The sequence below is a fragment of the Mobula hypostoma genome, chromosome 7 (assembly GCF_963921235.1).
Source record: "Mobula hypostoma chromosome 7, sMobHyp1.1, whole genome shotgun sequence".
NCBI lineage: Eukaryota > Metazoa > Chordata > Chondrichthyes > Myliobatiformes > Myliobatidae > Mobula > Mobula hypostoma.
Genome location: NC_086103.1, coordinates 73,086,505 through 73,111,095, shown reverse-complemented (window position 1 = coordinate 73,111,095; position 24,591 = coordinate 73,086,505). Strand labels below are relative to the sequence as shown.

The window sequence follows — 24,591 nt, the reverse complement described above, 5'->3', positions numbered from 1 at the left end:
TAACAGGATCAGTCAAGCTCTATCGTCGTCTAGGGGTAAATGACCAGTTTCAAAGTGACGCAAAGTTCAGTTCAATTGAATTCAGTTTACTTCGCAGTAATCACTACCGTAGGAGATGGACAGTGGGGGGAAGGAGAGAGAGAGCAAAACGAATGAATATTCAAACGGCTTCCACACAGACCTTCGATATTCTTCGCAGTCAGCTTTCGGGCGAGCCCTTTGTGATATCTTCTGAGGTCACCGACCGTGACCCCTCCGTTTCCAGATACGATCGTTTCTCTGCGGTGAACCTGGCACACAGGCAAGGGCGGACACACACCAGGTTCCCACTGATCGTGCCTTGCCACCCTGTGCGTCTATGGCTTGGTCCCGCGACCAGCCTTCCAAAACTTCCCACCGACTTGTGGGAGACGCACTGCTTCCAGGGTCTTGTTACCTCGGGGTGTCGTGTGTGTTGCCTTAGCGAACATAGAAACATAGAAACATAGAAAATAGGTGCAGGAGTAGGCCATTCGGTCCTTCGAGCCTGCACCGCCATTTATTATGATCATGGCTGATCATCCAACTCAGAACCCAGCCTTCCCTCCATACCCCCTGACCCCTGTAGCCACAAGGGCCATATCTAACTTCCTTTTAAACATAGCTAATGAACTGGCCTCAACAGTTTGCTGTGGCAGAGAATTCCACAGATTCACCACTCTCTGTGTGAAGAAGTTTTTCCTAACCTCGGTCCTAAAAGGCTTCCCCTCTATCCTCAAACTGTGACCCCTCGTTCTAGACCTCCCCAACATCAGGAACAATCTTCCTGCATCTAGCCTGTCCAATCCCTTTAGGATCTTATACGTTTCAATCAGATCCCCCCTCAATCTTCTAAATTCCAACGAGTACAAGCCCAGTTCATCCAGTCTTTCTTCATATGAAAGACCTGCCATCCCAGGAATCAATCTGGTGAACCTTCTTTGTACTCCCTCTATGGCAAAGATGTCTTTCCTCAGATTAGGGGACCAAAACTGCACACAATACTCCAGGTGTGGTCTCACCAAGGCCTTGTACAACTGCAGTAGTACCTCCCTGCTCCTGTACTCGAATCCTCTCGCTATAACCTGTCCCTTTTTATCCCCCTGCTGGGGTATCGCCTGTCCATCACTTCAAACAGTTCAGGGTTCAAAGGGGGAGCCGATCTTGACAGCTCTCCTTCCGTTAAACTCTCCCATCCCTTCATTAACATCTTCAAATGCTGCTCCATTGTTTTCCTTATCTCTCTCTCTCCCGAAGACAGGTGGCAGACCAACTGCTGATCCCACTGGTGCCAGCACAGGACAGTTAACATCTTAATCTATGTGTATTCTCGTCACACCTCCCACCTTTAAGGGTTTTTACCGGGGTAAAAACTACAAACATGAATACATTATTTGATACACACAAATATACATCTTTATCAGTTATTTGGCTAATACAGCGAATTTGAAGTTGTCAACACCTGACAGACAGTCAGCCATCACATTTTCTATTCCTTTTATATGTGTTATTAAGAATCCCTTAGACCAGGCTCCAACATTGCAAACTTCATAGTGGCCAAAAACACTGATGAATTGCGATCAATGTAACCTCTCATTGGGTTTCGTCCCGGACCACAATAACAAGGGTCGTCCCATCCCGACTTAGTTTTCTCTCGCAAGGGCTTAGTAGGAGGGGGAGGGGTAGTAACCGCAGAGTTATTGCAAAACTTCCTACAGTACCCCACCATCTCCAAGAGCCTTCTGAGGGCCCTCTTGTCTGTCGGGGTTGAGATGTCAGAGATAGCCCGCACTTTAGCTTGCATCGCTGCCAGCTGCCCCTGTGTCACCACAATTCCCAGGTAAGTGACCTTCGTGTGGCCGAACTCATTTTTTTCAAGGTTCACTATCAAGCTGGCTTCAGCCAGCCGTATTACATCGCCAATACACACCTCTGTGTTCGTCAGCCCTTTTGTCACTGAATTACTCATTGTATAGGGGTGTTGCTCACTAGGCTGGCCTAGCGTAACAAACACCACCCAACGTCCCAGTTCTTTGCATCGCCTCGGGACAATCAAACACACGTGTGCGAGTCGTTTAATTACTTCTCCTAAAGAGTCGCTTTGTTCGGGGATTAAGGGAGAGACCTTATCAGCAGAGCTGGCCAAAACAATAGCCTTCTCCCATCTGGTCGGTACCATACTCATCTTTTCAAAATGTTTTTTTTTCTTATCGGGGGACCCTAGCTTCATTGATTTCCGCGCTAACACCAACTAGGTTTGTTAGCATATCAAAAGCCTGTGACCGTCTCAGTTCGCGTCTGCCATGATCAATAACATCCTTCCTCCCGGGCAGCTGGTAAACCTCTTTCATGATTCTACCAACTGTTTCCTCCAGCACTGCAAAATGTCCACCGGGGGGTACCTTGGGGCCAGGTTAAAAATCTCATCCCCATAGCTGTTTTGCACCACCCCCCATTCCTCATCTGCGGGTACGGTACTTAGTCTCCCTTTCTTCCTTAGCACTTCCTCCTCCACACAATAGCCTACTGGTTCCCTTGTTAATTCTGCGTCAGAGAGATCTGTCTCCGCCAAAACCATCAGCCCCTCGTCTCGCTCCTGCGCCTGCACAAATTCTTTCCTGGCTAATGCTAAGTCTGTCTCAGCTCCCTCACTACCTCTTGTTTCACTACACTCCTTCCTTTCACTTTCTACCCCCTTCTCGTACAAGGCTGGCAGAAATGTCTCAGCTAAATTTACTTCGGCAGTCCCGTGATGAACCTGTGAGTCCATGGGCGGGGCCTCAATGCTGGCAGGCTGACCTGTCAATCTCACGGCTGGGAACATGATTCCCCTGGCGAGGTCATTACCGAGCAAGACTTCCACGCCTTTCATCGGTAATTCGGGCCTCACTCCGATCGTGACTAGTCCAGAGACCAGGTTGCTTTGTAGGTGTATCTGGTGCAAAGGGACTGCCTCTGTCCCTTCCCCAATACCTTTGACCTTGACCTCCCCGGTCTGGGTCTCTGAGCTAAACTCTAATACACTCTTCAATATCAATGACTGACACGCTCCCGTGTCTCTCCAGATCCGCACTGGAACTGGGTTTACTCCCTCCTTCACTGACACCAATCCGGCCGAGATAAACCTCTCGCGCCCTTCCTGAACTTTGGCAGACCTTTCCTCTCCTAGTGGTTCGTTTACCAGCTCAATACAGCCAGTCAAAATCGCCGTTTTTCCTTTTCCCGTCTCCTTTGGGGCAAAGCACCTGGACGCAAAGTGTCCGACTTTCCCGCAATTATAACAGACGACCCCAGGAGACTTCCTACCAGACTGCTCCCGGTCTACCTTATCCTTCTCACTAGTCCCCGGCTTACTTTCTGACTTTTCTGGCGGACTCTTCCCGCCGTCCTGACTACCCTTCTGGTAGCCTTTACTTGGGGCAAACTTCATTTTATGCGTCAACGCATACTCATCCGCTAACTTAGCAGTTGCGGCTAACGTGGCTGCCTCTTTCTCATCTAGGTAGGGTCTCATACCCTCAGAGACACAACCTTTAAACTGCTCAATCAGGATCAGCTGTAGCAGTCTGTCATAATCCCCCTCTACCCCCTTCGAGGCGCACCAATGCTCACAATATGTCTGCATCTCACGGGCAAACTCTAAATACGTGCAGTCCCACTGCTTCCTCTCATTCCGGAACCTCTGCCGGTATGCCTCCGGGACCAACTCATAAATCCTGAGGATGGCCTCTTTCACCACCTCATACTTCTGGGCATCTTCCGCGGATAAAGCGGAGTAAGCTTGTTGGGCCTTCCCTTTCAGTACACTCTGAAGTAAGACAACCCACTTATCCCTCGGCCAGTCCTGACTTGTAACAACTTTTTCGAAATGGAGAAAGTACCGATCCACGTCGGTATCATCAAATGGGGGAACCAGCCTAACCTCCTGGGTCGCCCGGAACCCTCCACCTTGGTTCGGCACGGGCCCCTGCTCTGCCCTCATCTTTAACTTCTCCAGCTGGAATTCCCTTTCCCTCTGTTTCTCCTCTCGCTCCAACTGTCTCTCTCTCTCTCTCTCTCTCCTGCCTTTCTAACTGCTTCTCTTTCTCTCACCTTTCTAACTCTTCTCTCTCCAACTGTCTGTCCCTCTCTTTCTCTTTTTGCTCCAACTGCCTTACCCGGAACTCGTGCTCGAGTCTCAGTTTTTCAAACTGCACCTGTACCACGTCTCCAGCAGGTTTTTCAATAGACACCACCTCCAGCTCCCCTTGGGGAAATACACCTTTAGATACATAGTGCTCTACGATAACTCTGTGTATCTCCTCTCTCCTCATTGTCAACTTCCCCTTTGCAAGATTCAACCGTTTGGCCATAGCTACCAATTCCCCTTTCCTGGCATCCTCTAATGCCTCCAAGGTCGGTGCCTTTATAAATCCCTCAACCTCCATTTCTGCTATTTGTCTTTTCTTTCTTCCGGGAATTTTAACCCAATCAATTTACGCCGTCCCAAATTTAGCGTTCAAAATCCCGGAATAGCCCCCACTTATGTTACGTACCCCGTAACTGGGTTGCCAAACCAGCAGAAATGGATCACTCAGTTGGAGTCTGGATTACTAGAACTAAGAAAGTTTTATTAAAGAAACAAACAACACAGTACTCTAATCAAAAGGATAATAAATGCAACAGTTCAGCAATGATAAACACACATGTACACAGAATTAGGATAACAGGATCAGTCAAGCTCTATCGTCGTCTAGGGGTAAATGACCAGTTTCAAAGTGACGCAAAGTTCAGTTCAATTAAATTCAGTTCAGTTCACAGTAAGTCACTGCCGTGGGAGATGGACAGTGGGGGGAAGGAGAGAGAGAGCAAAACGAATGAATATTCAAACGGCTTCCACACAGACCTTCGATATTCTTCGCAGTCAAGCTTTCGGGCGAGCCCTTTGTGATGTCTTCTGAGGTCACCGACCGTGACCCCTCCGTTTCCAGATACGATCGTTTCTCTGCGGTGAACCTGGCACCCAGGCAAGGGCGGACACACACCAGGTTCCCGCTGATCGTGCCTTTCCACCCTGTGCGTCTATGGCTTGGTCCCGCGACCAGCCTTCTAAAACTTCCCACCGACTTGTGGGAGACGCACCGCTTCCAGGGTCTCGTTACCTCGGGGTGTCGTGTATCTCTTGCCTTAGCGAACCTGTCCCTTTTTATCCCCCTGCTGGGGTATCGCCTGTCCATCACTTCAAACAGTTCAGGGTTCAAAGGGGGAGCCGATCTTGACAGCTCTTCTTCCGTTAAACTCTCCCGTCCCTTCATTAACATCTCCAAACCTCCATTGTTTTCCTTATCTCTCTCTCTACTGAAGACAGGTGGCAGACCAACTGCTGATCCCACTGGTGCCAGCACAGGACAGTTAACATCTTAATCTATGTGTATTCTCGTCACAATTTGTTCAGTGTGACTGAGGGCAAGCAGGACCTGAGCTTGTAGGTAGTGACACTGCTGATTCTGTAACTGCTGGAACAATTGTTGATGGCTGTGAGGGACACTGGTTCTTTAGGTTGAAGCAGGTATTGGAAGTTTCAATGCACAATGTTTTGATATGTAAGAGTTTTAAATGTAGCATTTTATGGAGAAAAAGAAATATTTTCTTGATCTTAAAAACAAATTGCTGGAGAAACTCTCCAGGTCGAGCTGTATCTGTAGAGGGAAATGACACTAATGTTTGATCAAGAACCTTCACCTGGACTGATAGAGCAGAGTGGTGATAACTAGTATAAAAGGGTGAGGTGGATGGTTTTTCTTGTCCACCTCTCGTCCCTCACCTTTTCATTGTAGCAATCACTCCTCTGCTTTTTCATTCCAGAGCAAACATCTCAACCCAGATCATCAATTGTCCATTTCTCTTTACAGATGTTGTTCTGCGTTCTGTTGTCTCCAAGACAAATGGAGACCTTGTTATTCAAATGTTTTTTACAGCACAGAATATTCTGGAATGCCTCCATCTTTGAATGGACGAAATGCTCCCACCAAATAATACTCAGCAATGCCCATCATATGAGCTAAAATCTGGTTGTCAGTTTATCGTAACTTGGTTGTAGTTTAGCCATATACCAGAAGACCAAACATAACTCCTTTGCTTTTCAGAATTGTACCATTGGCTGGTTTGTGCCGATTTGGAAAGATATCGTGCAGTCTTGATATCCCACTGGAATATCAGAAAATATTTGGGGCATTGCTCTTTAGAGTGGAACTTAAACAATAAAACTAGTATTTGTATGTTGTCTTCACGAAGTTAAACATTTCAAGGTCCTTGCTAAGTAATTGCCATTCTTTTGGCCAAGTTAAGTAAGAACAATTTGGGAGATCACCAAAATATCTATCAAGAAGATAGGGAGGTGGTGAGCATTAACGAGGAAGTGATGGGCAAATAGAATTGATGAGACTTGGGATGTAGGGTTTGGATAAGCCTATGTTGATGGAAGCTGGAGAAGGATGGGTTAGATGAAGCCTATTGAAAAAATCTGAAGTATTTCAGCAGCAGATGAGCTAATGTAAGAATGGGATCAGTATGTTCAGGCTGTAAAGAGGCTTTGGAGTTGGGACACTAATCTCAGGATCAAATTTGGTTCTGGACTTTGCATAGTCTGGTTTAGCCATTGTTGATGGCCAGGGTTTGAGTTGCTCTTGGAGGCATTGGATTTGGTTTTCCCACCAGTTAATTGAAGGAAATTTCAGCTTCTTTACTATTGTATTTTTACAATAGTGGGGAGTGGGGTTCTTGAGTTACATTTGGCCTTGGCTGAAATTGCTGCCAGAGATGACTTAAAACCAATATATGATACATCAGTATTTGTGCATCTTTCTTTTTACCATCTTATTTATGCAAGGAAAAATAGCTGATTAGAACTGATAACTTGTGTTAATAGAATGTATAATGTGTAGATAAAAGGTCAGTCCATGGAAGGTTCGGCTGATAACCTCCAGCCTGCTCAACTGGAATCTAATTCCAAAATGAGGAATTCATGTAAGTCAGAGTTGCAGTTTCTATAAATATCAATTTGCAGTAACCGCATGAGGAGTCAAGATCTCGTACCCTTTCCACCCTAAAAAAAGTCATATGATTGTTGCTTTTAGGAATTAAATGTCCCCGAGCTACGTACTGAATGTGTGACACAAGGTATGATAGCTGGAATGACTGCAGTTAGGTACAAAATTATGGAGGAATTTTAATAGAATGGTGAGAATGTTAAAATTGAGGCAATGTTATAAAGAGGCTAATACTAAAGTGATTGGTGAATGGAATTTGATAAAATTTAGAATATAATAGGCAGCAGGATTTTGGGAAAACGTTCATAGGGGGTGCAAGTCAATTTATAAATCTTTCAGAATGATGTCATCAGAACTCTTTGTGTTATGGGGAATAGTCATTTAATGTGTCTGGTCATTGGTTCAGCAGTTACTTTAAAATTTCACTCAGGCTTTTCTCTTTTTGTTTGCAGTACACACTGAAATCAGCCAGATTACCATGTATATGGTTCCATATACACTCAGTGGCCATTTTATTAGGTAACCTGTGCACCTGCTCGATCATATCTAATCAGCCAGTCACGTGGCAGCAATTCAATGCATAAAAGCATATAGACATGGTCAAGAGGTTCAGTTGTAGTTCAGACCAAACATCAAAATGGGGAAGAAATGTCGTCTAAGAGTCTTTGACTGTGGAATGATTATTGATGCCGGATGGGGTAGTTTGAGTATCTCAGAAACTGCTGATCACCTGGGATTTTCATGCACAACAGTCTCTAGAGTTGGCAGAGAACGGGGAGCAAAAAACAAAAAAAAAACACATCCAGTGAGCGGCAGTTCTGTGGGTGGAAATGCCTTGTTAATGATGGAGTTCAGAAGAGAATGGCCAGACTGGTTCGAGCAGACAGAAAGGAGACTAACTCAAATAAGCATGTGTTACAAAGGTGATGTGTAGAACAGTGGTCCCCAACCACCGGGCTGCGGACCGGTACAGGGCCGCAAAGCGTGCTACCGGGCCGTGAGGAAATGATATGATTTGGCGATATGAGTCAGCTGCACCTTTCCTCATTCCCTGTCATGTGCTGTTGAATTTGAAATAACCTACTAAATTATACCAAATAACACATAAAACCTAAAGTAACACTGACCTATAGTAAAAGCAGGATTGATATGATAAGTGCACAGCCTATATAAAGTAGAAATAATGTATGTACAGTGTAGTTTCACTTAACAGAATCGGGAAGATTAAACCAAAACTGATTTGTGGGAAAAAGAATTGGCACGTACATGCATGCGCACACAGGTGCCCACGCAAGGCTTCATGGTCGCGGTAGTCTTTCTCGGGGTAAACACAAGTGTCCCGTATTTGACTGCTACTTTTGACCCTTATTTGGGAGTGAGAGAGTTGGCAATCCTACTTGAACACAACCCCCCCCCGCCCCCCCGCACCTCGGTCGGCCAGTCCGCAAGAATATTGTCAGTATTAAACTGGTCCGCGGTGCCCAAAAGGTTGGGGACCCCTGGTGTACAAAAGCATCTCATGATGAACCTTGAGGTGGGTGGGAGCACACTGGTATCTCATAAATAATACTGAGGCTCCTAATAAAGAGCCACAGAATGTATCAGCCAGTGTTCTGTATCTGGTTGCAAAGATGCATCGGCTAGCTGCATGGTGCTAATGTAGAAAAGATGTAGAATGGTGCACGATAGCTTCTGATGTGATCATCTTAATATTTCTAATTCCATAAAATATTGTAGGCTGTCTCCTTTTCCTGATCTTGAAGCATTTGATACCTCGCTTTAATGGAACTTAAACCCTTTGGGGTTTGGATAATTGTGAGTGGTGGTTCATATCCCAGGTAGAATACTGTGTACTTGTCTTCCTCATAATAAAATGATATTAGGAAATTGATGCCAATAGATAATTTGTGTTTTTTAACTTTAGTTGAAAAATGGTGAGGTAACATTTTAGAAAAAGATAAATATTATGGCTGCTAGAAATTAAAGCAGAATTACTGGAAGTATTCAGTATCTTTGGAAGAGAAACTGAGGGAATATTTCAAGTCAATGACCTTTCATCTAATCTCACTTCCGTTGTTCCAATTACTTTGGCTGCTTTCTTGTTTTATTATTGAACTTGAATGATTGGCTCACAACTTGGCATTATGGTTGTTTACAGTAGAAAAAGTCTGTTGTAATTACCTTTCTATGTGCTGATATTGCATAAACTGAACTGAAGGATGTGCTGGTTACTTGCCCAAAAGTTAGGGTGACTATTGCTTACAAATTTGGGTTTAGCTGAAGGGTGCTGTCCGTAGCTAAATAGAGCCAGCATTAATATATATTGATTTGGGAGAATCTGGTTTATAAATTATTTTGTGCATTAAATTAAGTATATTTCTCATCTTTTGATTTTTGAATCCTGCCTTAATAACCTAACTGGAACAACTTCTGGTACTGAGTTATAGTGTGTAGTTATTTGGCAATGCTATTGCTCTGACATTGAATCAGAAAACTTATCTGGTTCAGGTTGGGTATGTTTTTGTGAACTCTTTGGTAACTATCCATTAAATTAAGCTAGTGACAACACAGGTATTATTTCTATTTAACATAAAACCACTCTGCAGGTAGTAGAGTTGTTATTTCAGCTCCAGCAGTCCTAATCTTTGATGCTGTCTATGTCATTTATAAGTCTCCCTTTGATCATGTGGATTTCCTCCAGGAGCTCTGCTCTCTGCCCAATGAGGTGTGAGTTTGTAGGTAGAAATCTCATCGTGAGAGTTGAATTGAAGGGGGATTGATGAGAATATGGAGAGAATAAAAGGATGGGATTCATGTTCGTAGGTGCTTGATGATCAGTATGACTCAATGGGCCGAATGGTTATTCTGTTTGATAGCATTTGCATCAACTGTAATGAAGTACTCTGTACTGCTCTTTATGGTGTGAATTATCTCCGGCCTCAGAGATGACCTGGATAAACTCCAATTTGCCTTCCGTCACAGAGATCAACAGCAGTTGTGATTTCTCTGGCTCTTCAGTCTGCTCTGGACAACAGGAACTTTTATGTAAGACTGATGTTCATCACATACAGCTCGGCATTTAACACAATTATCCCATCCAAACTATCAAGCTTCAAAACATGGTTCCACTGCAGATAGATACTCAACTTTCTTATCATCAGACTTCAAACATAAGGGATCAGTAACAAAATCTTCTTGCTGACCATCAACGCAGGTGCATCTCAAGGCTGTGTGCTTAACCTCTGCTGTACTGTCTATGTATGTAACTGTGTGGCTAAACACGGCTTCAATGTCATCTTCAAATTTGCTGATGATTCTGTTGTTGGACGAGCGACAGGTGGCAATGAATCAGTTACTGGACTGAGATAGGTCACCTGGTAGAATGGTGCCACAAAAATGATCTCTCATTCAGTGTCAGCAAAACTGAAGAGATGATTGTTGACTTCAGAAACGGAAAGGAGGGTGATTAAGCACTCATCAACACTGGGGGATTAACAGCGGAGGGAATCAGTAGCTTTTAAATGACTGTCAATTAACATATATTAAACGACAGGTACTGGTCTCAGCATAGATGCAATAGTAAGGAAAGCATGCCAGTGTCTTTATTAGGAGGTTAAAAAGATTTGGCTTGTTACTGAACTCTACAACCTTGTACACTGGTAGTATCTACAGGAGGCACTATCTTAGGAAGTACGTGTTTATCACCAAAGATTCACACCACTTGGGCCTTGCCATCTTTTTCCAGCTACCATCGAGCAGGTGATACAGAAGCTTGAATTCACACACTGCCAGAACAGTTACTTTATTTCAATCACTCAGTTCTTGCACCAGCCATCAAAGCCCTGACCACTATAGCTAAGCAACACTATGACCACTTTGATGGCTTTGTACTAAAATGACTTTGACTTTTCTTGTTTCAAATTGTCTTGTGAAAATTGTGTATACACTGTTGAATTTGTTTTTCTTGTGATTGTTGCTATGTATCTGTAATGTGGCTGGAACTAAGTTTTGCATTGCACTTGTGTGTATGCAATTAAACTTGATTTAGATTTTGACTTTGACTTTTCATTGTGCTATGTAACACTAAATCTAGCCAATGCTGTAAATTTTCAGTAGGTTAGGCAGCTTCTGTGGAAGGAAAAAAAGGAGTATTCTATGTTCTAATGTTTTGAGACAGTGATCTCAAATCAGATTTCTGTACCTGTAGTCATTTGCTTTTATGCTCTGATTTTCTGTTCGAGCCTGTTGTCGTTATGGCGAGAGATTCTTTCCCGGTCTTCACACAACTGTGGAAATTTCATAGCACTTTTCCTCTGTCGCCCCCTCCTCTCTCTAATCACTGAGTGATAAGTGATGCAGTAGAGTGACTAAACACCAGCTGGTTAACACAGCAGCTGGGCTGGCAGACTCCACTCATTTTGCAACACAGTTTAATTCAGACTTCAGTTTTGAAATGCTGCACTGAGTTGAAATATCTAAAGGGCCTTGAAGTTTTTTTAAATTGATTGGAACTTGAATTCCAGCTACTGATTTTTGACAGTGCTGCAGTTTAGACTTTGCTGATTGTCAGCTCACTTCTTAATTGTAGCTAGCTGGTATTCTTTTCCTGCTTTGGTTGGCAGGGAGATCCAAAAGAGTGATGCTTTGGAACAAGCTTCTGATTAACATGATGATGCAAGTGATTGGAGAAACTGACTGATACTTAGTTATATCTACAGGAAATATCAGCTGCTTTTTAGGTTTTGTCTTATTCTGCTGTGTAAGTCATTTGGCCACCACATTGGCCTTCTTTCAGAACTTGGTGCTTGTCAGGACAGTCTGTTCAACAACATGGACAATAATCATTTGATTTATATAATTTAAAAAATCCTTTTGCTGTGACGTGGTGATCTATTTCTTTAGGAACTACTTCTTCCAGGTGCTGCAGTTTCCTCCCACAGGCCAAGACGTACCAGTTGGTAGGTTGATTGGTCGTTGTAAATTTTCCTGTGATTAGGCTCAGATTAAACCGGAGGATTGTTGGGTGGCTTGACTCGAAGGGCCAGAAGGGCCTACTCCGTGCTGTATCTCAATAAATAAATAAATAAAATTAGAAATCAACTGTTTTGCAAAACTTGTTTTAAAATATAAGCTACATTTATCTCGTCTCAAGTATGTGATTGAGCTATTACATTGAGGTTAAGAGGCCAGTCTCATCCTTAAATTTCTTCAGCATTGTTATATATGCAGTGCAATCCATGATATATTGGTCAGTTTTGGTTTTATGGAAAGTTTAAATTCTATCTTGTTGACAAATTGTATCATTTGTACTGAAAGCAAAGGAGATCCTTTTTCTTCTGCTGGGATTTAAAGAAACAAGAGAGCTATCTATGGTGACATCATTTTGTGAGTAAGCATCTTGTCTTTCTGTACTTCAGCTGAAACCAGACAGCTTCTTAGGTCCTCCTATCTGGTATAGCTTGATTCTCCTTCATTCTACTGTGCCTGATTCTGAAGGTGTATCTTGAATGCTAAATTTTGGAAAGTAATTATTGAATTATTATCTAACATTTGAGGACGGAAGTAACCTAGTTTGTGTTATTTCTGGTGTGTGGGTTTGATTTTGTGGTGGAAAATGTCCAATCATCTGTGGAGGAGGATTCAAATGGTAACTTTAGTACATTTATTTCTAGAGATTGAAACAAAAATTGGCTGTAGGTAATTGATTTGAGCCTGGTGAGTTTATTTTTTTGGGAAAAAAAAGCAGAATTTAAAGCAAAATTTGATCAAATTCTGAAATGACCCATTTGTTGACTGAGTGAAGGTTTCAGGGGAAAAAAATCAATACATAAGTTAGGTTTATATTGAAGGCTTTCCTCCAAAGTCAATATTATGAAATTATGTTTGTGTGTTGCAATTCAGAATATCTACAGCTTGGCTTGTTCCTTGCAGTCATAGTTTCTCTGTCACAAGGACTGGTGCAACCTGATCTTGAGTGTGACCACATTATTTTAAAGCTGTTGTACTTCTGAATAAACAGTGGGATAAGTCTATCTTGCAGAGAGCCTGTGGTTTCTTCCTGGGTAAAATAGACCACCTCACTTGTTGAATTTCAATTGCTGATTGAATACTCAATCTGCCTTGTATTTGTCACTGTTATCTATATAATTGTCTCCACATTGTAATTTGATGTTGTGCTTTTTTCTCTCTATTGAGGTTTTGATGTTAAAAATTTAGTCTGTGTGATCTCACTTCAATCTTTCACTTTTCAAAATCAGGTCCTTCCCTGGTTACGAATGCCCGACTTATGGACAGATTGTATGTACTTTGAGATGCTGGCAGGATGGATTTAATGGCAGCTGTGAGTTTGAAGACATCTGCAGTGTGGGAATGCTGTTTGCAGTAATATCAATTGTATCTTGCAGAGAACTCTGAATGATTAGAGTTAAGTGCTCTGGTTTTTGCTATGTCCTTGGCTTAGTTTGTTTAATATGTTGCCGGGGGGCTGAATATGTGTCTTGTGAGCTATTCGGTTTGTGAACAGTTCTCAGAATGGACCCCTCTCTAATCTGGGGAGGGTCTGTAGTCCACAGTGTGCTGTGTAATGAAGAATTTTGGTGAGACTTGAGTTTTCTTTTAACTTGTTGCAAAGCCAGTGGGGATACTTGTCTCATCTATTACCTATATAATGCCGGTTGGTGGTGTAGGGGCATCCACATCGGACATCGAGGTGGGTGGTCCTGGCTTTGAATCTGGTCGGCTCCTTGCACACTTTCCATCCATGCTGGGTTGAGCGTTGAACTAGCAGCTCGGCCTCATTTAAAAAACAGACAAAAATGCTAAAGAACCTCAAACGCAAGGAATTCTGCAGATGCTAGAAATTCAAGCAACACACATCAAAGTTGCTGGTGAAGGCAGCAGGCCAGGTAGCATCTCTAGGAAGAGGTACAGTCGACGTTTCGGGCCGAGACCCTTCGTCAGGACTAACTGAAAGAAGAGCTAGTAAGAGATTTGAGAGGGGGAGGGGGAGATCCAAAATGATAGAAGACAGGAGGGGGAGGGATGGAGTCAAGAGCTGGACAGTTGATGGCAAAAGGGATATGAGAGGATCATGGGACAGGAGGCCCAGGGAGAAAGAAAAGTGGGGGGGGGGACCCAGAGGATGGGCAAGGGGTATAGTGAGAGGGATAGAGGGAGAAAAAGGAGAGAGAGAGAAAGAATGTGTGTGTGTATATATATAAATAAATAACAGATGGGGTACGAGGGGGAGGTGGGGCACTAGCGGAAGTTTGAGAAGTCAATGTTCATGCCATCAAGTTGGAGGCTACCCAGACGGAATATAAGGTGTTGTTCCTTCAACCTGAGTGTGGCTTCATCTTGATAGTAGAGGAGGCTGTGGATAGACATATCCGAATGGGATCTCCCAGGGGCCGCACATTTTAATTCCACGTCCCATTCCCATTCTCCAAGGTTGTTGTCCGATGTGTCACAAGACACAGAAAGGAACAGTGACAAAATAAGTTCCCATGTAGTTTTAGCTATCCTGGCAAATGGTCTTGAGGATCACTGGTAATCTATTCCTTATTTTTGTGTTGGGTATTGCACAGCTTGTGGACAGGCCAGATCTTGCTGCTGGTTTTGAATCTTAATTGTGTTAACTATTGACTTGATCTGATCCTAAAGGATGAGGTTTTGCATGGAGACTAGGTCTTGAATAACATAGCCCTGTCGTGTAAATCAGCGGTCCCCAACCACCGGGCCGCAAAGCATGTGCTACTGGGCCGCGAGGAAACGATATGAGTCAGCTGCACCTTTCCTCATTCCCTGTCACGCACTGTTGAACTTGAATATAGGGTTGCCAACTGTCCCATATTTGCCGGGACATCCCGTATATTGAGCTAAATCAGTTTGTCCCATATGGGACTGCCCTTGTCCCGTATTTACCCCGCTAAGGTAGAGTGTTCCTATGAAACTGTTCGTGCCGAAATGGCGTGAAGCGAAGAAGCAATTATCGTTAATTTATATGGGTAAAATTTTTGAGCGTTCCCAGACCCAAAAAATAACCTACCAAATCATACCAAATAACACATAAAACTGAAAATTAACATATAGTAAAAGCAGGAATGATATGATAAATACACAGCCTATATAAAGTAGAAATAATGTATGTACAGTATAGTCGGGAAGATTAAGCCAAAACCCATTTGTGGGGAAAAAAATCGGCACGTACGCGTATGTGCACACAGGTGTCCGTGCAAGGCTTCATAGTTATGGTAGTCTTTCCTAGGGGTATACGCAAGTGTCCCGGGATTTGACCGCTAATTTTGTCCCTTATTTGGGAGAGAGAAAGTTGGCAAACCTTACTGTAAAACTGTAAAAGACATGTTGAGATGAGTTTAACCCTACTTGAACACACTCCCCGCCGCCCCCCCGGGGGTCGACCAGTCGGCAAGAATATTGTCAATATTAAACCGGTCCACGGTGCAAAAAAAGTTGGGGACCCCTGGTGTAAATGAATCAGATCAAGACATAAACAACAGGAATTCTGCAGATGCTGGAAATTCAAGCAACACACATAAAAGTTGCTGGTGAACGCAGCAGGCCAGGCAGTATCTCTAGGAAGAGGTGCAGTCGACGTTTCAGGCCGAGACCTTTCGTCAGGACTGCGTTCTCAGCCTGAAACGTCGACTGCACCTCTTCCTAGAGATGCTGCCTGGCCTGCTGCGTTCACCAGCAACTTTTATGTGTGTTGCAGATCAAGATATAAATTGCCCAAAAAAAGTTGACAACCATCAAAGCCATGCCACTAAGCTGTGCTGGCTGTCAAAGGTTTTGAATGTATCTGAATATTCTTGCTTCAAGATTTATCAATTTACAATAAATTAAATCACTTAAGCTACTTAAATTTTAAACATGTAATTAGAGCAGTAAAGTAAGTTATCTTAAACTCTGAAACTTGCCTTTCTGTGTACAACTGGCCTTTTGGCGTTTCAATGAGCAGATTCTCTAGTTCACGCAGAAGTGTTGGCACTTCCCACTAAGTTCTTGCCAATACCTTTAACTGCCCAGTTTCTGTTTGTCTCTATTTACTGAGAATTTCTTGGGTATTTAAGATGCTCAGAATTCTCAGCATATCTAAGTATTTGACTACTTGGACTGATTTTTACTTGCTTTCCATGATCATGTCACCGGAATGGAAAAAGAAATAACACGCTCATGCTAATCAGCCTTGCTATTATATTAGTATTGCTAATAGCCCTTTGTTTATTCTCAAACTGTTAGATATTTTACTTAAAGTGCAGAAATAATCTTTGTAAATAGTTTCATCCAGGTACCTAAATAGTTTAAAACAGGGGTTCCCGAACCCCGCGCTTAATGTCCATGGCATAACAAAGGTTAGGAACCCCTGGTTTAAAAGCATTAATAACATTAACTCAGATAGACATCTTTTTTCTTCTTTAATGACTTCACTGGCTGGCTGGCTGAGGGAATAGAGAAAAATAATAGCATCCTAGTTGTTGGCTGGACAGTTTGATCGTCAAAATAAAAATGGTAAGTTATGAAGGTAGCTCCAGTATATTTCGCAAACAGCAAAAGGAGTTTAGCCCCATAGTATTTCATCAAAGGCGAATTACACCCTGTACGTTGACTCTTTTTTTTGTTGAGGTTTGTTGAAGGAGACAACACTGCCATAATTTATGTGCCGACATTGCTTGGACTTCTTGGAATTAGATTTTAAAATTCTTTGCATTGCTAATTGCTGAAGATCCAAACCAAACCGTAGCAGGGAAAATTGGGACCAGGCTGAATATGGCAAGCAGCTCTGTGCTAAGCTCTTTCAAAAGTTGCGAACCTAACGACTGAAGGACTGGGAAGAAACTGCAAATTCTATTGTGTGGGCCGAGTGGCACTTTTAATGTAACAAATATCACATGATAATTCACAGTATTATCAAACAAAAACCGATGGTACATTTGATGGAAAAACTTAAAAGGTGAGGTGATTGAAAACTTGGAATGGAAATTTTGGAGTTTAAAGCATTCTTTCAGTGACAGAAGAATTAAATTATGTGATAACAAGAAGGCTGGATTTCTGAGAGTCTAGCATTCAGTCAGGCTGTGATTGAAGGGAGGGGCATAACCATAGATGAATATGAAGCTAAATGTATTAATTATTTAAAAAGTATGACATTGTCAGACCAGGAGCCATTGTGGATTGATGAACACCTCGATAATGGGTGAATGGATCTTGATGCAAACTACAACCAGCAGAGTTCTGATAAACTCAGGTTTATCATCAGTGGAGGGGCTGTCAGAATTAGTGGCTGCATATAAGATGGGAATGAAATGTTGAGCAGCAGGTGAGTTGACAGGGATGTAGAAGGTCATTGTTATGGAGGTGGCAGTAACTGAGTTTAGCAAGAGGATTGCTAGGTATGAGGATGATGTTGTCCAGAGGTTCTTCAGAAGTCAAGAATGAGGCATATATCTGTGGTTACAGCCATTTAATTCAAAGTTAATTGTAGTGCCAGCCTGTACCAGCAAGTTAGGCAAGTACCGAGACATATCACAAGAACTTGAACACATGCTTTCCTTTTATCTTGCAAACTGGTTCTGCCATGCAGACAAGGAAACTCATAGAAGTATAGAACCAAGTATGCTACAACTAAAAGTTTACAGCCAACAGTTAATTATGCAAACATGCAAGCATAAAAACAGTAAAACTGCGAAAAAAAAAGAAACAATGATCTGGACCCTAATCCAAATATTGGGTCTTTTGGAGCTGTTTTCTGGATGATTTATAGCTCTAAGTTTGTAAGCAGCCTGCTTCATCTGAAACAGTTGCCAGACAAAGGGATGAAATTGAAGGTTCTGTGCCAGATTTAGATATTGCTAAAGAAAATAAGGAGAAAGAGAGAATGAAAGAATTGAGTAAGTGGGGAAGAAAATTTAATTTTGTATTTGTACAATTAAAATATTAAAAAATACCAATTTTGAAGTGTATAGTCTTATTTTCTGTTTATATAGGTGCAGAATTAGGCCATTTGACTCGTTGAGCATGCTTCATCATTCCATCATTTCATTTCCCTCTCAGCTCCATTTTCCTGCCTTCCGTCACCTTTGCCCTTACTAATCAAGAACCTATCAATGTCTGCTTTAAATTTACCCAGTGACTTGGCTTTCTTAGCCATCTGTGGCAATGAATTTCATAGTTTATCACCGTATGACTAAAGAAATTCATCCTCATCTCTGTTCTAAAGGGTATTCTTCTATTCTGAGGATGTCCCATGATTGGAAACATCCTGTCCACATCCATTGCATCTAGACCTTACGATATTTAATAGGTTTCAATGAAATTCTCCCCCCCCCCACCCCATTGTTGTAAGCTAGTGGTCGTCAACCGGTCGATCTTTGAGACTTTCCCAGTAGATCCCGAAAAAAAAAAGAAAAATAAATACACAAATACTGTTGTAATGTGAGCATTATAAAAATAAATAATACTAATTAGGATAATGGTGATATAGCAATACTTCTGCTACTGAAAGCTGTTTGTGAAGAGAGATTGTTTCCAGGTTGCGGGATTTTTGTTCCGTTCTTTCTGACCAGTGCGCATGTCTGTAGCTTCCCCGCTATGCACCACGGTAGAAAAGACCGGAAGTAAAATCCCGCAACCCGGAAATACTACCATAATTAGTATTACTTAATTTTACAATGCTCACATTACAACACCTTTAATTCTATGTTTCATTATTTAGTTTTGTTTCAACACGAAAAATAAATGACTAAAAATTGACTGTTGCACTCAGTGTGATGACTGCGGTTGAATACTTTCTGCTAGTTCCCTGAAATTTGGCTCATAACTACAGACAGCCAGTCTGTGAGGTGACTGTCAGTAAGACAGCTCCTGTACTTAGATTTCATAATTTTCATCTGTTGCAGCAGATGAAAATAACCTACCAAATCATACCAAACAACACATAAAACCTAAAATAACACTAACATATGGTAAAAGCAGAAATGATGTGATAAATACACAGCCTATATAAAGTAGAAATAATGTATGTACAGTGTAGTTTCACTTAACAGAATTGGGAAGTTTAAGTCAAAACTGAGTTGTAGAAAAAAATTGGCACGTACACACATGCGCACACAGGCGCCTGTGCAAGGCTTCGTGCTCATGGTAGTCTTTCTCGGGGTAAACACAAATGTCCCTTATTTGACTGCTACTTTTGTCCCTTATTTGGGAGTGAGAAAGTTGGCAACCCTAGACACTAGTGTAAGTTTCAGAGGTACGCAAGATAATGACACTACTGTTTTTTGTTTCCCAGTTCTTTTACATTTGGGGAATGTTGGAATTTAAAGGGGGAGAAGTGTTGTAAAGTGAGCACTATAAAGTTAAGTTAATACCAATTAGGACAATGGTAATATAGCAATGCGCCTGCTACGGAAAGCTGTTTGTAGACATAGGTTGTTTCCGGGGTTGCGGGGTTTTACTTCTGGTCTTTTCTGCGCATGCGTGTATAAGCCCCTCCATTGGTTTTGCCGTCCCAGATAAAGTTGTTCCTTTGGACGTGAAGTTGTCGAGTGGTCCTTTTTCAAAGTAGAAGTTACTACAAAAGGTATGAAGTATTGTAATATTCTTAAAGAAAAACAGCTATGGCTTGTTTGATATGCTAGTTACAATGTTTTCTTGGTTGAATTAATTTGGAAGTTTGACAAAAGCATTTTATGTAATTCCAATACAATTAGCCCAAATAAAAGCCCTCAAGTTGGAAGTACAATCTGAGTTGTTTTTTCTCTAAACGATTTAGTGGGTAGATCTTGCCTTTCACTAAGGCCAAGTTAGGGGTTCTTGGGCTTAAAAAGGTTGGCGACCACTATTCTAAACTCTACTGAGTACAGGCTCAGAGCCATCAGACACTCCTCAAACATTAACATTTTCAATTCTGGGGTCATTCTTATAAACCTTTGAATGTTCTTCAATGCTAGCATTTGGCACCCGGAAAACTTTGGGGATTACTACCCTTGAGGTGCTGCTTCTTAACCCTCTATACTCATTCGTTTGTACTTCAACCCTTGTTCTTCCTTTGTAATTTGTACCAGCATGTGCAGTGACCTCCGGCTGTTCTCCCATCCCCCTTGAGTCTTCTGCACCCACTCAGTCTTATCCATGACCTTATCACCTAGGAAGTAGCACAGCATCCTGGTGTCTCTTCTGTGGCCTCTTTGTCTACTTCACTGTCGAGTCTCCTGTCAATATCACTCTATCTGAATGTTCCCTTTCACTATGAGCCTTACAGCCAGTTGTGCCAGAAATCTGACTGAACATCCCTTTAGCAGTATCCAAGGGATATCCCAGTTAGAGAGGGAAATAACCACAAGGCAACACTGCCTCCTTTCCTTACTTTTCTTGGTGGCCACCTGTATATCTGAAGCCTGTACGTTGGGTGTAACCACCTCAGTCTTATCTATGAGGTTCTCAGCCTGTCAGATGGACCTGAGTACATCTAATTACAGTTTCACTTCCTGGACCTGGTCTGTCAGGAGCTGCAGCTGGGTGCACTTTCCATACATGCAGTCATCAGCAAAACTGAGGCTCCCTGACTTCTCAGATGTTGCAGGATGTGAAGCATTTGTGAAGCTTAGGATAGCTTTTGCAAATTTTTCCCATTTTCATCTGTTTTCCTGGATGTCATTAGCTCACAAACATCTGTAAGTCTGTCTCATTCTTGAGAATTTATATTAATTTAGAATCCAAGAGTTCCAAGGTAGAGACAAGTGCTTTCTGATAATCTCACTTGAATGGCCAGGCTCTTATTTTAAAGTTGCTTCCTGGTTTAGTGTTCCTTTTTCTAGAGTGTATATTCGTATTTTATGAATTTTTTGTTATTGTTTTGGATGTTTTGACAGGATTATCCCTTGACCTAAGCTCACTGGTGAAGTTCTACAGCTTCTTGTGTTGAGGATTGTGATATTTATTGAAATTAAATGTTTTAATGCTTTTGGATAAGAAAAAGTACTTAAGGAGCAAAATTACACTGATTATTGAAGTAAGCAGCACAATACACAATAAATGGCCCTAAACATTACAAAAGGTGCTGTATTAGGGCTTTTAAAAATTTTATTTTGGGGCTTTTTTTTTATTATTAGTGCCTGTCAAAATTGGGAGTTTTAGTTATTAAGGTGTTTCCTGCAGGAAGTGCATCAGCTTTTCATCTCTGGGTTGTAACTGACTTGGAAATTGATAACAGCAGGAACAGCAGATTAGTTCATTGTCTACAGATTATCTCAGTTTTGTTTTAAATCATTTCTGCTTGTGCTTATACTGTTCTAGCCTTTTCCTGCAGAGTCCACCAGGACACAGAAGTAAACTGGATTGATGTTTGTATGTGCATTTTCAAACTCATATGCAGTTTTCTTATAGCAGAATATATTCTTAATTGATATTAATTGCAAGTACAGAGTTTAATTAATGGTAAGGAAGATTTTACCGGAGTGTAGCATTTTTCCCCCAGAGTGAGAAACTCAAATTCTAATTATCATTACACAGTCTATTTCAGGTGTGTCAGTGCTTCCTACAATATTTATTAGTTATTTAAAAAAAACATTTATAGGACATGGTGGGTGTTGTTGGTAAAGACACCATTTATTACTCATCGAGTTATTAGTGATACAGTGATAGTGAACCACCATTTTGAACTGCTTCAGCTTTGTATTAAAATATCATAACTTTTTAAATTTGAATTCTGGACCATATCTGTATGTTTTGGATTACATGGAACAGTACAGCACAGGCCCTTCGTCCCACAATGTTATACCAGACCAATTAAATTAGTAATCGCACAACACACTGGAGGAACTCAGCAGGTCGGGCAGCATCCGTGGAAATGAACAGTCAATGTTTTGGGCCAAGACCCTTGGTCAGGACTGAAGAGGGAGGAGGCAGGGGCCCTATAAAGAAGGTGGGGGGAGGGTGGGAAGGAGAAGGCTGGTAGGTGCCAGGTGAAAAACCAGAAGATAAAGGTGTAGGGGAAGGAGAAGCAGGGAGGTGATGGGCAGGAAAGGTGAAGAAGGAATAGGGGAAAACACAATGGGTAGTAGAAGGAAGTGGAACCATGAGGGAGGTGATAGGCAGCTGGGGGAGGGGGCAGAGTGAAATAGGGATAGAGGAAGGGAGGGGAGGGAATTACCGGAAGTTGGAGAAGTTGGTGTTCATGCCAAGGGGCTGGAGACTACCCATATGTTATATGAGGTGTTGCTCCTCCAACCTGAGTTTGGCTTCATCGTGGCAGTAGAGGAGGCCATGTATGGACATATCCGAATATATACATTATGCATAGACAGGGTCTCCCGGTTGCCCACAACAGACAGGATCTCCCGGTTGCCACTCAGTTCAACTCTGTTTCACATTCCCATTCAGATATGTCCATACATGGCCTCCTCTACTGCCATGATGAGGCCAAACTCAGGTCGGAGGAGCAACACCTCAGATACCGTCTGGGTAGTCTCCAGCCCCTGGGCATGAACATTGAATTCTCCAACTTCCAGTAATTCCCTCCCACTTCCTGCCCCCATCGCAGTTTCACTCTGCCCCCTCCTCCAGCTGCCTATCACCTCCCTCTTGGTTCCGCCTCCTTCTACTACCCATTGTGCTTTCCCCTATTCCTCCTTCACCTTTCCTGCCTATCCCCTCCCTGCTTCCCCTCCCCCACCCCTTGACCTTTCCCCTTACTGTTTTTTCACCTGGAACCTTCCAGTCTTCTCCTTCCCACCCTCCCCCCACCTTCTTTATAGAGCCCCTCCCCCCCCCACCTTCAGTCCTGACGAAGGGTTCCGGCCCGAAACGTTGACTGTTTGTTTCCAGAGATGCTGCCCGACCTGCTGAGTTCCTCCAGCGTGTTATGCGTGTTGCTTTGACCTCAGCATCTGCAGAGTATTTTGTGTTTAAATTAGTAATTGAATGGCTAATTAAACTAATCTCTTCTGCCTACACGATGTCCATATCCTTCCATTTCTCTCACTTTCATGTGCCTATCTCTTAGAAGTCCCTACTGTATCTGCTTTTACCACTATCCTAGGCAGTGCATTCCAGACATCTGCCACTCTCTGTGTGGGGCGAAAGAAACAAACTTGCCCCTCACATCTGCTTTGAAATTACCCCCCTCACCTTAAATACAAGCTCTCTGGTGTTAGACATTTCAACCCTGGGGAAAAAGACGCTGTCTACTGTATCTGTTGTCTTTTATAATCTTATAAACCTCAGCCCCCATCACTGCAGAGAAAACAGTCCAAGTTTGTTCAACCTTTCATTATAACACATGCCCTCTAATCTAAGCTGCATCCTGGTAAGCCTCTTCTGCACCGTTTCTAAAACCTTGATATCCTTCCTATAATGGGGCAACCAGAATTCTATGTAATATTCCGGATACAGCCTAACGAGAGTTTTATAAAGCTGCAACATAACTTCCTGACTTTTGAACTCAATGCCTCGACTAATGAAGGCAAGAATCCTATACACCTTCTCAACCACCCTATCAACTCGTGTGGCCACTTTCAGGGAGCTATGAACTTGGACCCCAATATCCCTCTGCTCATCAACACTGTTAAAGGTCTTGCCATTAAAGATGTACTGACTTTTTACCTTTGGTCTACTAAATTGCAGCACTTCGCATTTGGTCGGGTTAAACTCCATCTGTCATCTCTGTGCCCATAATCTGCAACTGATCTATATCCGGCTGTATTATTTGCCTGTTTTCTATGCTAGCCACAACACCATCAATCTTCATATTGGTGATTATTCAACCATTGTAGATGTGAAGAGAGTTACGAAATTTAGATCCTTGCAAGAATTCAGGGACTTGGGATGTTAGTGCCTAAGTAGGTCTTGATATGATAATTGCAGAGATCAGATGATATTTTGTTGGAAAAAACAACATTTTAAATATGTTTAGTATAGGTAAATGCCACAAAAAAAAAAGTTGATGGGTAGATTGAACATTTTGGCTATTGACATGAAATTGAATGATACAACTCTATACCAATTTAGCATGAATGTATGGTGCAGAAATGCAATAGAAAATTGTGTCAATAAGAAAAAGTATTTTCCTGTTGGTGGATAATCTAGTGAATTCTACAGCTATGATATAATTTTTAAAAAGTTCAATAGATAGAGGTTTTTAAAACTATTTGGTCACATATAACCATTTAATTTCAGGCCTCCCTTACTGTGCACCAGCTGGCAAAGGACTGTTGCTTGTTGTGTCATCATGAACGTAAAGAATGGGGGACTCAGCAGAATGGGATTGTGGATCTAAAGAAGCTGGCCAATTCCATGCCAGCATTGACTCATGGCCTTCTGGAGCATATGCCTCTCTGGATATGTCAGACCTGTCAAAGAAGAGTAGAGGAAGAAGAGCAACGTGCAATTATTGAACAGGCTCTAATGGTAAAAGTAAGCTTTCTTAATAATGTCTGCATTAACCTAAAATCTCTATAATTCTGTGCAAAAAGTAAATGGTTTTCGTCATTGTGTTCTTCATGAATTCTGAAATTCAGTGGATTTTGGT

General features: G+C 42.2%; 1 protein-coding gene across 3 annotated transcripts in view; it reads left to right on the top strand.

Annotated features, from left to right (window-relative positions):
- fam193b (family with sequence similarity 193 member B) overlaps positions 1–24,591 on the top strand; it is a 104,591-nt gene that overhangs the window by 5,989 nt on the left and 74,011 nt on the right. For 2 of the 3 annotated variants that reach the window (XR_010018661.1, XM_063053589.1), the window contains exon 2: positions 24,240–24,476. Coding sequence is in view for 2 of the 3 variants with exons in the window: in XM_063053589.1 (XP_062909659.1) it covers positions 24,240–24,476 (237 nt within the window). In the remaining variant the exon portion in view is untranslated. The remainder of the gene's footprint in view (positions 1–24,239; positions 24,477–24,591) is intronic. The other variant, XM_063053590.1, reaches the window with a different exon arrangement.